General features: G+C 40.6%; 1 protein-coding gene across 3 annotated transcripts in view; it reads left to right on the top strand.

The window, feature by feature from the left end:
- ltbp3 (latent transforming growth factor beta binding protein 3) overlaps positions 1 to 13,846 on the top strand; it is a 40,474-nt gene extending 26,628 nt beyond the window's left edge. For 2 of the 3 annotated variants that reach the window (XM_085364457.1, XM_085364456.1), the window contains 14 exons: positions 1,229 to 1,351; positions 1,497 to 1,619; positions 1,802 to 1,921; positions 2,148 to 2,276; positions 2,511 to 2,681; positions 2,797 to 2,877; positions 3,128 to 3,256; positions 3,371 to 3,508; positions 3,597 to 3,737; positions 8,504 to 8,632; positions 12,061 to 12,219; positions 12,302 to 12,391; positions 12,521 to 12,649; positions 12,833 to 13,846. In XM_085364457.1, coding sequence (XP_085220583.1) covers positions 1,229 to 1,351; positions 1,497 to 1,619; positions 1,802 to 1,921; positions 2,148 to 2,276; positions 2,511 to 2,681; positions 2,797 to 2,877; positions 3,128 to 3,256; positions 3,371 to 3,508; positions 3,597 to 3,737; positions 8,504 to 8,632; positions 12,061 to 12,219; positions 12,302 to 12,391; positions 12,521 to 12,649; positions 12,833 to 12,984 — 1,814 coding nt within the window. In that variant the 3' untranslated portion in view covers positions 12,985 to 13,846. The remainder of the gene's footprint in view (positions 1 to 1,228; positions 1,352 to 1,496; positions 1,620 to 1,801; positions 1,922 to 2,147; positions 2,277 to 2,510; positions 2,682 to 2,796; positions 2,878 to 3,127; positions 3,257 to 3,370; positions 3,509 to 3,596; positions 3,738 to 8,503; positions 8,633 to 12,060; positions 12,220 to 12,301; positions 12,392 to 12,520; positions 12,650 to 12,832) is intronic. The other variant, XM_085364458.1, reaches the window with a different exon arrangement.
- The last annotated feature ends 577 nt before the right edge of the window (positions 13,847 to 14,423 follow it).

The following is a 14,423-nucleotide window of genomic DNA, read 5'->3' as shown; positions in this document are numbered from 1 at the left end:
TGCTGAGATTGAGACACAAAAAAAAGCGTGACATTCATTTGCCGCCTTGTAATTTATGGAATAAATCAAGGTTAAGGTTTGGAGTGTGCACACTAAGGACCTAAATGCAGGATGCAAGAGAAGAGTTTAAAAACAAAAAGCAAGACATTTATTTGGCTTTATTTTCCTCCCTGTGTCTGCGTCGGTGCTCCTACAGTCCAAGCACATGCACTTAGATTAAATGATAAATCGAAATTGGCTGTAACTGTGAATTTAAGCATGAATGTCTCTCTCTCTGGTGACCTGTCTTATGACAGCTGAGTTATGCTCAAGAACAAAATAATTGGATCGAAACAGTATGACATGACTGGGAGCAAAAGTGGACTGAGGCAGTAAATACACAACACACAGAAGGCAATTAGGGGAAGTGACAGCACCTGGGAAACTAATCAAAGACACAGGAAGTAGAACTAAGAACAAGGCACAAGAGACTCACAAAATAAGACAAGAAGTCATACAACAGGATTCGGCAGTGAGGCAGACAGGATTAGGACCCAAATGCAGGGCTCTGGAAACCAGGAATGAACTCAAAAGCACAGCTTTACTGCTGGAAGTCCACAGGAAAACAAATCCAAAAACAGCTACTGGGCAGGAACTTGATTCTTAAAGTAAAACACAGGAGATACAGGGCAAAGGAACACACTACCACGAGGGAATACAAAACAAAGAATAAATACACACGAGATAATGAGGGGTGAGGGCCGAGGACGAGCTGAGGGAAGTAGAACTAAACACAAAACACAGGAGACAAGAGATTGTCAAAATAAAACAGGAAATAAATAACACCGAGACACAGACTCAAACATCCAAACTTGACATGGAAACAGGACTGACTTCCCAAAGGAGAGCTAAAAGCCAAAACACAGAGATGAGGCTAGGAGAGAATGGACAGGAAAGGTAACTAGCAGCGTAGGAAACAAAGCTCTGAAGCACTAGGAAATGATATCATAGTCAAAGGACTAAATATAGAACTTGAACATAAATCACATGTCAAATCCCCCAAAATAAGTGGCAAATACTTCCAGTAGCAGGAATTTGTAGTAGAGTGACAGGAACGGTTATCAAGTCTTGTCAAACCCAAACATCAAGATAATATGCAGGTAAACTCAGCAAGAATCCAAAGAAGCAGCAGCGATCTGTGGCTACTGCATCACACTAAGTTGTTTGGATCTCTCCCACGTTTCACCAGATATTAATGAGTGTCAGAAGCCTGGCATCTGCCCTAACGGTCACTGTGAGAACCTGGCTGGTACCTACCGCTGCCTGTGCAACGAGGGCTTCCTCCCATCTGTAGACAGCAAAGCTTGCACTGGTAAGTAATGCTTTTGTCACCTGGAGCAAGCCTGTCTTAAAACTGAGCAACCTCATCCCCACAAGCGCATTTTAATGAGGAGTTGTCAATAAAAGAAGGTGTGTTTGCACCAGCTGGGTTCACTGAAATGATTTCTCCCACGCAGACATCGATGAGTGTGCGGACATTCGGCTGTGCGCTAACGGCCACTGCATCAATACTGACGGCTCCTTCAAATGCCAATGCTACCCAGGATACCAGCGCACACAAGAGGGCAGCCACTGTGAAGGCATGAAACCATACACTCAGATAGCGCTGACAGTGAAATGCAATCTTTTAACCAGCTGCTTTTATTAAGAGCACATAAAAAAAAGTTCAGTGAAGCCTTGACCAATTCGAGGAAAGAACAGAGCTCCAGCTTCCCATCACATGCTTCACATTCTGGCGCTGTTTTTGTTTCCTTCCCGTCAGATATCAACGAGTGTAAAAATCCATCAAGCTGTCATGGGGGCCGCTGTATCAACAAGATGGGTACATACCACTGCGAGTGCCAGCAGGGGTACAAACTGGTCGGAGGCAGGGAATGCCAAGGTCAGTCGGTCACGTCATGTTTTAACCAGAAAACAGGATTGTGTGTAATAAATGATAATGTTGTGAATTGGATTGAACACCACGTTTGGCCTTTTATTTAAAATTTTGAAAGGTCATCATTTTTGTGAATCATTTAATGCACAAACAGCACACTTTTTCCTTACTCACAACTCAGGTGTTGTATGAATTCCCATATTTAGAGCAGCCCGTCTGATTTCTCTTTCAGACATTGATGAATGCGCCTTGGACAGAAGTCTCTGCCAGCCCCACGGCTTTTGTGGGAACAAACCGGGCTCGTACGAGTGTGTCTGCAATCACGGTTACATCCTCTCAGAGGATAGACACTACTGTGAGCGTAAGTCTGCTCTGATTTCCTCAGAAGACATAAATCATCATATTCTGTATATGTATGAGCTGTTAAGGTCAAAAAGAAAGGGCATCTGGGCTTTGCATTATAGTAGGGTCTAACTTGAGGTGATTTGTGGTGATTCGGTGCTTTATAAATAAAATTGAACCGAGTTAAACCCAAGGCCGTTTGTAGCCCAGTGAAGTCGCTGGAAATCCACACTAAACCCTCCTCATGCTGCAGCTGTTCGAGTGGTGATGGATGAGAAGAAAGAGTGCTACCTGAACCTTGATGACACCGTTTTCTGCGATAGCGTCCTGGCCACCAATGTCACCAAGCAGGAGTGCTGCTGCTCCATCGGAGTGGGATGGGGAGATCACTGTGAGATCTATCCCTGTCCTGTCTCCCATTCAGGTAAATGTGAACCTTACCATGTACACAAAAAGCAAGTCAACTTATATTTGTGTTCAGTAAACACATGGAAATTACATCATGTACTGTGAATTCAACTTTTACTTCTCCAACCCAGCCGAGTTCCACGACCTTTGTCCAAATGGGCAGGGTCTCTACTATGAAGAGAGTCTCCAGTACAACCTCCCGGCCTACCAGGGTAGGTATTGTGTAAAGTCAGAGCCAAGATCACATACTGCACACCAGAATTACACAGTGCTTAATCCATTCTGTGATGTTAAAACAATCTGAGCTCCACTTTAATCAGCTGCAGAGCCTTTGTTTCATCCATGTCCAAAGAAGCTGACAGTTTCTAATGTTTGCTGTTAGTCACAGTTGTCAGTTAATCCCTCTGAGAATCAGCTGTGAATCTGCCGCTCAGGAAGCAATCTTTCTCTCCTTGTCCACAGATATTGACGAGTGTTCCTTGTTTGCTGAAGAAATCTGTAAGAAGGGTCGCTGTGAGAACACGCTTCCAGGCTACGAGTGCTACTGTCAACAGGGCTTCTATTACGATAGCAACCTCCTTGAGTGCATTGGTAAATCCCTCCCATAAAAATATGTATTAAAGGTTCATTTTGAAAAATCAAAACAGAGATTTTTAGGTTCTTTCTAAAAGATGTTTGATGGATTCTTTTCTTGTTCTTCCCCAGATGTGAACGAATGTCACGATGAGTCTATGTGTACTAATGGCCGGTGCATCAACACTGAAGGGTCCTTCTACTGCAACTGCAATCAACCCTGGGTCCCAGACTCCAACAGGAAAAAGTGCGTAATGGTAACAGTAGCAGGTTAGTATCTTCGCCCAGCTTAAACTGCATTTATCAGGATACTATAGGAATAATCCTGAACACTGTTTGTTTTGGGTTTTTTGCGCAGATGTGAATGAGTGTGAGAACCCAGAAAACTGTAAAAACGGCCGCTGCGTGGACACCCCGGGCTCCTATTACTGCATCTGCTCTCCACCCTGGACCCTGGCCACTGACCGCAACAGCTGTGTGACTCCTGAGGAGCAGGCTGGTGAGTGCAGACTCCCTGCAGTGGGAGAGACCAGTGATCAGTGTTATATGTTACGTAAGTGTTTTATGTAAGACAAAATATTTCTGTGCCTGGTTAAAATGAATAACGTCTGTGAGCCATTTTAAGCTGGTTACTGCAGCTGCACTGCATCATGCACATATCAAACCCCACTCTCTCCTCACATCATATATCAATAATACACTTTGAAAGCCTTTGGGGGGGTTATATTTACGCTTCACTCCCCAAGTTTTGTATATTATATTTGTAGGGAGTGATGGTCTTGGAGCCTAGGTGCAAAACGAATATATTCTGCTGCTGTAATAAATGTGTCATTTCAAACACACAATACTGTGCAAAAGTCTTGACTCACCCCTCCTTTCTTTATGCTTTGTTTGCAAGGAGTCAGACCTTTCTCGTAGTGACCTTTTAGGAGGTCTTTCAAAGTTTTTCTTGGCTAATCAGCTGCTTTTTCACTTATTTTCAATCCAGTCCTTGCACCTGTCCATTTTCAGAGAAGTGTTTCTTTTATTTGTTAAGCCATTTAACACTGATCAAGCATAAAAAGGCACCCAACTCAAGGGATCTACCACTGTTGTGTTTACAGAACCAATTTTAAATTGGTTTAAATATTTATTTACTTTATTACCAGGAACCTGTATTTTTGCACCAGCCAGATGATCCTTAAAGAGCTATTGGCCAAAGATTTGATGTATTTTGGCATGGTGTGCACTGTGTCCTTAAAATATTTGAAGAAACTTGACAAGTTTTTCTGTCTCGTCTATAGCAGATGAACGTTATCTGAACCTCACGGCCTTAATAAATATGGGGGGAAAAATCCAGCAAAGACTTGGCACAGTGATGCATATGGCTCATCTGAGTGAAGCCTCATCAGAATCAGTCTCAGTTCTATCAAGAAGCCAGACTGATTGAATAATAAATCCAAATTTAAAATTTATGATTCAAATCATCATCACTGTGTTCGCTGGAGGTAAGGAGAAGAAATTACAAGAAAGCTCTTCTAAGAGGGTTCAGGCTATGCTGAAGAATAAAGGTGGCCAACTCTACAGTTATGTTAACACACGCTTCAATAATTAGCTACAACCATTTCCCATTTTTCTAGAAAAATATATAATGTTATGAGACTCAAGACTTTTGCACAATACTGTAAGTTGTCTGACTGTGTTTTGTTTTTTTACATGTAGCAATGGTGATATAATGAGAGCGATGTTTTATCAAGTCAACAGAGCTAAAGCATATAAAGATTGAAACCTTGTGCTTGTGCTGTCCACGTAAATCAGTTGTGAATTTCACAACAACCTGTGAAGTTGTGCTTGTGATGGAAAAATGTTATATTTAGACTGTAGACTCAGTCTCAGTCCAGTGCTGTAACAGACAGAGTTGTTAAAAATAGCCTCCTTTTCCTCTACAAGTATTAGGTTTGGCTTTAATAATGCTTACATGTTCTCTAATCTAGATAACTCCAGTCAGCGGTTGTCTTTGTGATGTCCAGTGTGATTGCTGCTTGGATCTGTGGCTCATCAGTGTCAAACATTGAACAAATATTACATTTGTTAAGGAGAAATCTGCATGTTGATGAGATTTTTGAAGTAGTCGCTTTGTTTTCTATACTGGAAAAAAGAAGGTTTTGAGTTCCTGGTGTTACACAACGCTGGAAAAGAATGACTTATCATGTAGCTGTTTCATAAATCTTGAAGTTAATGTTGTGGATGGAAAAAATAACTGGGCTTTCATCTGGTCATCACTCAGTGCTGAGCTGCATCAGCTACCAGATAGGCCTAACTGTCCCATGGAGTGTAATTTTGCTAATATCATGGTGGAAAAATCTGTGTTATACAGGAAAATTGCTTTTTTTCCCATTATGACCAAAGGCTGAGGACTTGCAGTTAGAATTACAATTGCAAAGCAAATGAAGTAAAAAAGTCGTATTGAAATTCAGCAGTGAAGAATGACTTTAGGGGGGCAGTACGATGAACACACTGCCAGAATTCCTGTGTAAATGTGGTCAGTCTTTTAAAGTGGGCTCTCAACACCATGTGTATCCTTGTTTTATCTGTTATACTATATTTATGCACACAACCAAACTGTGGGTTTGGAGTGTGTCTCATGTTGCAGCAATGACGCACCATTGCAGATGTGCAGATGAAGTTCACAGAGGCACTTTGCTGCTGAATAAGGTACAGTTGGGACATAGATGGTTGCCTCAAATTTCAGATCGGTTCTGTCCCACAGAATGGAGGATTACACCTTACAGGTGACATGGGAAGCAATAGCTCATAGTGGAGGAGTTCAGGTAACACAGGATCATATTAAGAATCTTGGCACTGACCTGTGGTTCGGGACATCGGCTCCTATAAAGCTGACCAGCTCTCATGTTAGCAACAAAACTAAAATGCTACATGCACATGAATTGTCAATTTAAGTCCCACCAGTGGTCATAAACCTCAAGCAGGATACAAGCAGTCAAAATCCCTAAAATTAAAAGAACTCTACCAAGACCAATCCATTGCATCATGTCATCAAAACAAGGCTCTAGCAGCTCCTGGAAAGTCCACCTCAGTTTTTTGTGGCTGACATGCTAGAGTTGCAAAAATAGAGAAAGCTTCTTAGATAACAGGACCCGGACTCATGAGAGTACGAAGTATAAATGGTTTGGGTCTGCCTGTTACCACTACAACCACGACATAAATAAATTACTCAGGAACAGGTGGATGGATACTGATGAGTCTAAAATAAACTTACTTCTACATATGCTCTTGTCATAAAATGTTAATTTTGGAAAGCATAAGGCCTGTGTAAAATAGTTTGTAACTGTATGCTTTTCACAAAATCCTTGGTACTTCTGTACTGAAAATAGAAATCAAGCGTATGAAACTGAAAACTGTGAAAATCCACTGTGATTAGGTCTCTATTTTAAGAATGACATCTAAGTATTTGGTAAAACCCTATTATGTAGGTTCTAGTCTACAGTAGTCCCACCATATTTTGTTAAATTCAAGCTTCAAGGAAAAGAACAGAGATTTAAAGTAATAATAAGCAGAACTCCAATCCAGGTAAATGGCCTACAGTGGGGAAAATAATTATTATAAGTTTCCTTACTTAGAAAGAAATGAACAGTCTCTAATTTTTATGGTACACACAGATTGCAATCAGTCAATCAATTACAGATACTCCTGATCTCAACTCGTTATGTGTATAAAACACACGTGTCCACAAAATCAGTTTCTTCCAATCAAACCTCTCCACTACCATCGGTAAGACAAAAGAGCTGTCAAAGGACATCAGGGATGGAACGGACGACAAGACCATCAGTAAGAAGCTTGGTGTGAAGCTGCCAGCTCTTAGTGTTATTATTCATTATTCAAATGGAAGAAATCTAAAATGACCATCAGTCAGCCTCGGTCTGGAGCTCCGTAAAAGATCTTGCTTCATACGGTGAGGATGATGAGGAGAAAGGTGGTGAATCAGCCCAAAACTACACGGGAGGAGCTGGTTCTTTATCTGAAGGCAGTTGGGAACACAGTTACCAAAAACACCACCAGTGTGCTTTAATGGACTGAAATCTAGCAGCGCCCAAAAGGTCCCTCTGCTCAAGAAGCCACATAAACAAGCTGTTTGCCAGTGAACAGCTTAAATGATTCAGAGAAGCCTTGGGAGATGCATTCCCACACTCAAGCAAGGAGTTGGAAACATTATGCCTTGGGCTGTTTTTCTGTTAAGGATCCAGGACGATTTTACTACGTTGAGAGGCCGTATAAATTAAAATCTTGGACAAGAACCTCCTTCACTCAGCCAGAAGACTGAAGATGGGTCACGGATGGGTCTTCCAGCACAACAGCGACCCAAAGCATACCACCAAAACAGCAAAGGATTGGCTAAAGAAGAAGCATATGGAGTGGCCTAGCTAGTCTCCAGATGTCAATCTTATAGAAACTCATTGCTGGGAGTTGAAGCTTTGAAGTTAAGTGACAGCCAAGAAACCTGAAGGATTCAGAAAGTTTTTGTAAAGTGAAGCAGGCCAAAATCCCTCCTGAGATGCGTGCAGACCTGGTGACCAACTACAAGAAACTTGACAACAGTGCTACTCCTTCAAGAACTAAGTCATGTTTTGCTTGAGGAACAAATACCTATTTCACTCAATGATCCGTTTTTAACTTTTATGTAATGTGTTTTTTCTGGCTTTTTGGTTGATATTCCTTCTCTCTCTATTGAAATTAAACTACCATCAAAATTAGACACTGTTCATTTATTAAGTGAGCAAACTTACAAATACAGCAGGTGATCAAAGAACTAGTTCAGCCACTGTGCATAACAGTACATTCTTACTTTTAAAGTGTCTTTAAATTTATTGGCAGACTGAAATGTAGCTGGAACCGAGCCTCCTATTTTAAACTTTCTGATACATCAGAGGAGTTCTAGGTGTTGTACTGTGCATGGCTAAATTTTATCACAAAAAACCTCATGTTTAGTATTTATGATAAAAATGTAAACAGGTAGCAAATATGACATACAGGGTAACTAAGACATAAACCTTACCCTTACAAAAAGAGCTCACATCAGCCTTAACAAAAAGCAACATCTGCAGGAAATGTATTTTTCACATCTTCTAGGAAATAAGTGGAAAAAATACTAGTTGCCAGACTGAATTATTCTGAATATCGTAATGTGTTTTTTTTTTCTTTTGGAATTAATAGCCGGCCCCAAGCAGATGTTCCTACTGTAACCAGTGTCTGTGGTGCCCTTTGCAGATGTGAATGAGTGCCAGGACCCCTCGTACTGTAAGAACGGGAGGTGTGAGAACACGCCCGGCTCCTTTCACTGCTTTTGTGACCCTCCCCTCACCTTCAGTGCAGCGCTGAAACAGTGCGTCTATGACGGTGGGTACAAAGCAGCGTCAGCTCACCTGAACCTGACCACTCAAAATGAGCTTTGGCTTACCTCGTCATCTGCCGCTTATGTAATTCCCGACTGTAATTCCTCCAATTTGTGTCCCATCTGGCCTTTACTGGCTCTATCTGGCATTTTACCCAATTTATAGAGAAAAAGTTTCCTGTTCTTTGTGTAGTTATGAAAAATATGGTGAATATACTTATTTAGGCACACAAACAATGCCAGAGTGTGTGACAGTAACCATATAATTTGCGCAACTCCGTCTGCATTTTTAAATAAAAAAAAAAACAACAACAAAGAAACATGTGCATCCTTTTTGTTTTGGGTTTTTTAAATTGTGGATGAAAATTGCATTTATTAGGTTACAGAATTAGTCAGCATCTGAAAGCTTCTCATTTGCTGGAGAAAGGCCTGCACGATACACGATTCACAGCATTAGTTTTCAATGCCAATGGAGTCATTTAATATTTGCAATTAACACCGCTGCACTTTTTAAGTGTGACAAACATTAAAAGTAAACATTATAATACTTTATTTCCAAGAATGTAGAGGCTGAGAACAAACAGATCCAAAAGCAAACGATCTGTAACTATTCGGTTTTTGCCTAATGAAGCTAAACTTCAGCCGTTTGTCTTTTTTGTCTGGCAAACAACAAGAGTGTTGTTTCCTATTAAACACAGTGCATGAAAGGCTGACAACCCACTCTCAATAATTCTGCAGAACTATAATATATTTTAGCCTTCTCATCTCATCGTATTAGCGTCTTACACTTGTACATCCATCATTTGTCACTACAAACAGAGACACTGCAGGAATTGTTATTTGTCAGCCTGTCAGTATCCTGCACATATGAATAACTTAGTAAAAGCAACAATTGTTGGTGTTTTTATGGTTTTGGTAACTCAATGCTTATCACGTATCCCTAGATATAAGACGTTATGAATAATTGAACAGAATAACTGAATCTGTTTGAAGTATATAGCGTGATCAGGTCTCCATCCTCCAAATGTAGTTTGAGACGTACACTACAGTCATACAAAAAGACTCTTTGCAGTCCAATGAAAAACTAAGTACACCCTTCCACATGTATTAAGAGGGTAAGTAGCAGCCAGGTGCTTCTAAATAAATCCACTTGATTAACTGATCATCAGCAAATGTGAGCACCTCTATTAAAGCAGAGGTTTTGGATGTTTGCTGGCCAGAAGGATTCAGGTCTTTGTTAACATAATGCCACAATCTTCCCAGGAGTGGACATCTTAGCAAATTCATCACAATGTCAGACAGCCCAGAGAAAATACAAGAAGTCAAGAGCCTCAACTCAGACAACATGCTCAGTTACCATGGTAATGTTAAAGTCAATGACAAGCACAATCAGAGAAAGAATAAACAAGCATTTCTTGTTCTCTTTAAAAAGATTTAGATTTAGTTTAGATTTGCAAACTTGCATTTTAACAAACCACAAGACGACAGGAACTGTGACCAGAATGCACAGCACCACGTTTGATTAAAATGAAACACAGCATATGCACAAACACTTCAAATCAAGCATCAAGCAAGGTGGTGGATGGGGTGATGATTTGGGCTTGTTTTGCGGACACAGGGCCTGCACCTTCACTCATTGAGTTGGCCGTGAAATCATTGCAGAGTATTTTAGAGTCAAATGTGAGGCAATCTCTAAATCTTGGCTGAATCTGGGTCATGTAGGGGAAAATGATAAAAACTACACAAGCAATTTTTTTTTATAAAGAGAAAAGAAATAAGGAGTTGCAGTGGCCCAGTCCAGACCTCAACCTGATTTAAATGCTGTAGCGGTACGTTAAGAGAGTTGTGCATAAACAAATGCTTACACATTTCAGTTAATTAAAGCAATGTCATAAAGAAGAGTGGGCCGAAAGTTGTTTTACAAGTTTGAATCATGGGGTGTATTTAGTTTTTCACAGGACTCCATGCAGTCTTATTTTCATTTGACTGTGTATGGGCAATTGTATTTGGCCACACCTCTTACTTCTCTTAAGAGAGAAGCAGTCTGCCTTTACAAACAAAACAATGGGTTTCCCTAAATATCGCCCTGAATTTAAGCATTGTACTACAAGGATGCCACTGTGATGACACAAAAAGTCCCTTTTACATGATCCCATGATCAACAGTAGCGGTATTATTATGAAGTGAAAGAGTTTAGGAACCAAAAGCAACTCAGCCACAAAGTGGCAGACCATGTAAAGTCAAAGCGGTGTGGCCGAGTGCTGAGGCACATTGTGTGTAAATGTCACCAACACCCTGCTGACTGAATAACTGCAGAGTTCCTAACTTCCTCCGCCTTAACAACAGCACAAAAACTGTGTGCTGGGAGCTTCATGGCCCGGGTTTTCATGGCTGAGCAGCTCCTGTAGGTTTAGGCTACGTTCACACTGCAGGCGAAAGCGCATCAAATCCGACTTTTTTGACCCTATGCGACCCATATCCGATCATGGTATGACAGTGTGAACGGCACAAATCCGATATTTTCAAATCCGATCTGGGTCACTTTCGTATGTGGTACTGAATCCGATACATATCTGATGTTTTAGAAAGCGACTGCTGTTTGAACGGTCATGTTGCATTAAATCCGTCAGATGCCAATTATCAGCGCCGGAGAAGCGCCCGATAAGACATCGCGAACGCTTCCTGGCCATCCCATGTAGATGTCAGTGAAACTGTTGGGAAGACAACGTTGGAGAAACATGAACATTTCATTTGTACTATATAATCTGCAGATTCTGACAGAAATCTGCAACTATCCTTTGAAGCACCGCTCCTCTCTAAAACAGCAATAAGGATAATTATTAGGCCATATGTAAATAACAAAATAACTTTATAACTTAAAGCAAAATTGGGAAACGTAAAGTCCGAAACAAGTCTTTATATTAAGGGCCGTCAGTCAAACAATACTGTTTGGTTCGAGTCTAAACAGAGCGCGTTGTGTGTGACGTCTTCTTTTGCGCATGTGGCCGCTTTGAGGGTTCACACTAGAGCGCGTTTGCTGTCACATTTTATTTGTAGTGTGAACAAGCAGACATAAAAATCGGAATCGAGCATTAAGACCTGCAGTGTGAACGTAGCCTAAGTGTGTGGGTGGCCCGATACTTTTGTCCATATGGTGTAGATGGATATACATGTCTGAATGGGCGCCTGATGCTTGTTACTCCCAGATATTACAAGCTTGTAAAAAAATAGTATTTGTGTGCTTACTTTGTAGTACAAATAAAAATGTACATTTACTGTTTTTAGGTGTAATTTGCAATGTGAACCAATCTGACTTTTTTCAAATATTATATATTAAGATTAGTATTCTTTACCTTCTCTTATTAAATACACTTGAACACTGAGATCAGTTAAAATTTCATGACTTGTTTTTTATCCTTTTTTCCATCTCTAGATCGGACTGCAGCTCACAAGGATGTGTGCTTCACGCGAATTGAGGAGGGCTGGATCTGCAGCGAGCCCCAGAACCGGGTGGTGACGTATTCAGAGTGCTGCTGTCACTTCGGTCGTGGCTGGGGGCCCGAGTGTAACAGCTGCCCTCCCAGAAACTCAGGTGAGCTACTGAAAATTTACCAGACCTCTTTAGGACTTAATCCATTTATTGAATTAACAAGAATTTTATCTGTTTTACCCAGCAATGTTCAGCCATCTGTGTGGGATGCATCTTGAGACGGAGTCAGACGGGGAACAGGATTTGCAGGCAGCTTTTCCCAACTACAACCCGGGTAACACTCAATGACAGTTTTTGTTAAAAATCAGTGATAGCTGAAACATTCCTGCCCTCAGACAAGGCTTATTTATTTACCTCTTTCTGCCCCTATTTTCTCTTTTCCCCTGGTTCTTTTTGTGAAAAGGTGACAGTTCAGAAGAAGATTCCGACGAATGCAGCTGCGGACATGGCCGCTGTGTCCGTTCCTACCTGGGCACTATGTGTGAATGTAACCCAGGCTTTAGGCTAGACTACTCGCGTGCTCGCTGTATAGGTCTGTCCTACATATACACTACAAAAATGCAAATACACATATTCTTTTAGAGTCCTAGATTCTCTTATTAGTGTATGTACAGCAGCCAATGTGCAGATTATAACTTTGTTCTGTCAAGTAATGTTTGGATTTCTGTTTTATGGCTCATTGTCACTAATGAATACTTGTTTTTCTTTGTTCCAGACATTGACGAGTGTGCAGAACCAGATGTCCGTGTTAGTCCATGCAAGAACGCTCGCTGTGTGAACACTTCTGGCTCGTACAAGTGCTTGTGCAAGCAAGGCTTTGTGCACACGCGTAGGCCAAACGTGTGCATCCGTCGCAGAACTCGGTAACCTTTGTGCGTTGCTCTGCGTGCCGCTACGTCTCTCCCCATCTACGCGGCGTGCACAAACAAACCAGCACGTGCAGCTCTTACACTCCTCTCTCATGGTACATACATGGGACTGTGTGAACGCAGTAAACATACAAACATGTTGTCATCGGGAGCCACGTCATAACAATATAAAATGTACAAAACATATCATTGTCAGCCCCTTTTTCATTGGCCAGTCCACATTTTAAAAGATCTGCAACACAGACAAGGAATATGTTTGTTTATTTGTGCGCTAAAAGTATTTTGTAATTATTTTTTTTATTTTGAACTGTTTTTGTAGTTTAAATTGTGCATTTTGTGACCTCCCAGTTGCTTTTATCTTCTTTTGAATTTTTGATTCAAACAATGAGGAAATGAGTTTCAGACATTTCTATGGTATTATAATTGTCTTTAACCTATTCAGTAGTTGTATATTGTAGCAGTGCCTTGTGGTATTCCCATTTACATTCCCAGTTGCATCCACATTCTTTCATGTTTTAGTCATCTGGATTTTATTTCTTTGCCACACGTTGTTGACATTGTTTTTTTTGTACAGTTTGTTTCGTGGATTGGTCCCTGTCCTCCCCTTCTTTATTTGTTTATGTAAAATATGAGAAACCTGAGGTTTTTGTATAATTTGACATGTGCACCTAAGTGGACTTAAGCTTGATAAAAACATTTCACGCACTTAGCAATAAATATAGTGGAAATATTCGCGAAATATAGCTTATTCTGAAAAAGAAATCAAGCAAGTTTAACACCTATTGCCATTAAACACTGCATTAAAGTATTTAGAAAGCCAAAGATGCTGTTGTGATAAGAAGAATTTGATTAAAAAAATGACACCCTTTCATGCATTTGTTTTTCTTCTGTTTGAGGGAAATATGTTTTTTTCCACACATATGAAGATATGTGGAAAACAGCAATGCTTTAAGTTCAGACAGACACATTCAGGCAGGGAGGCACAAAGTTCTCCCACAGTCATGTTCAGAAATATGCCGGATCGGACTGTGGATGATTCAGTGTTGCCTTTCAAGCACGCCTAGAAAGCAAATAAACCCAGTGGATGGCAGAGTCTCCCAAGATCTTCCATTAGATTTATGTTCATGTGCTTTTTTTTCCTCCACACACAGTACTGATTTCACATTTTAAAGGTACAGTCAGATCATTTTTGAGTTTATTTAAAAAGAAAAATAGAATGTTGTACTCATAAATGCACCTTAATTAGTGTGTAATTACATGCTTATTCTCATGAGCTTAGAAATAATTCATAAAAAAACATAGGAGTGGGCTTGTGGAAGCCATCATGCTGCCCCACCAACTTGAATACAGTTCAATCTAAATGCATTTTTATATGTGTGTACAAACCTGCCAATCTTCTTCCTCCTCACCTCAAGTGAGTTAAAGTCAGGGATCTAG

Source organism: Diplotaxodon limnothrissa, linkage group LG10, assembly GCF_057381915.1.
Source record: "Diplotaxodon limnothrissa isolate DT_005_m linkage group LG10, D_limnothrissa_male_GT1.1, whole genome shotgun sequence".
NCBI classification, from domain to species: Eukaryota; Metazoa; Chordata; class Actinopteri; order Cichliformes; family Cichlidae; genus Diplotaxodon; species Diplotaxodon limnothrissa.
Note: the sequence above shows the minus strand (reverse complement) of the source record. Positions and strands in the feature narration are given on the sequence as shown.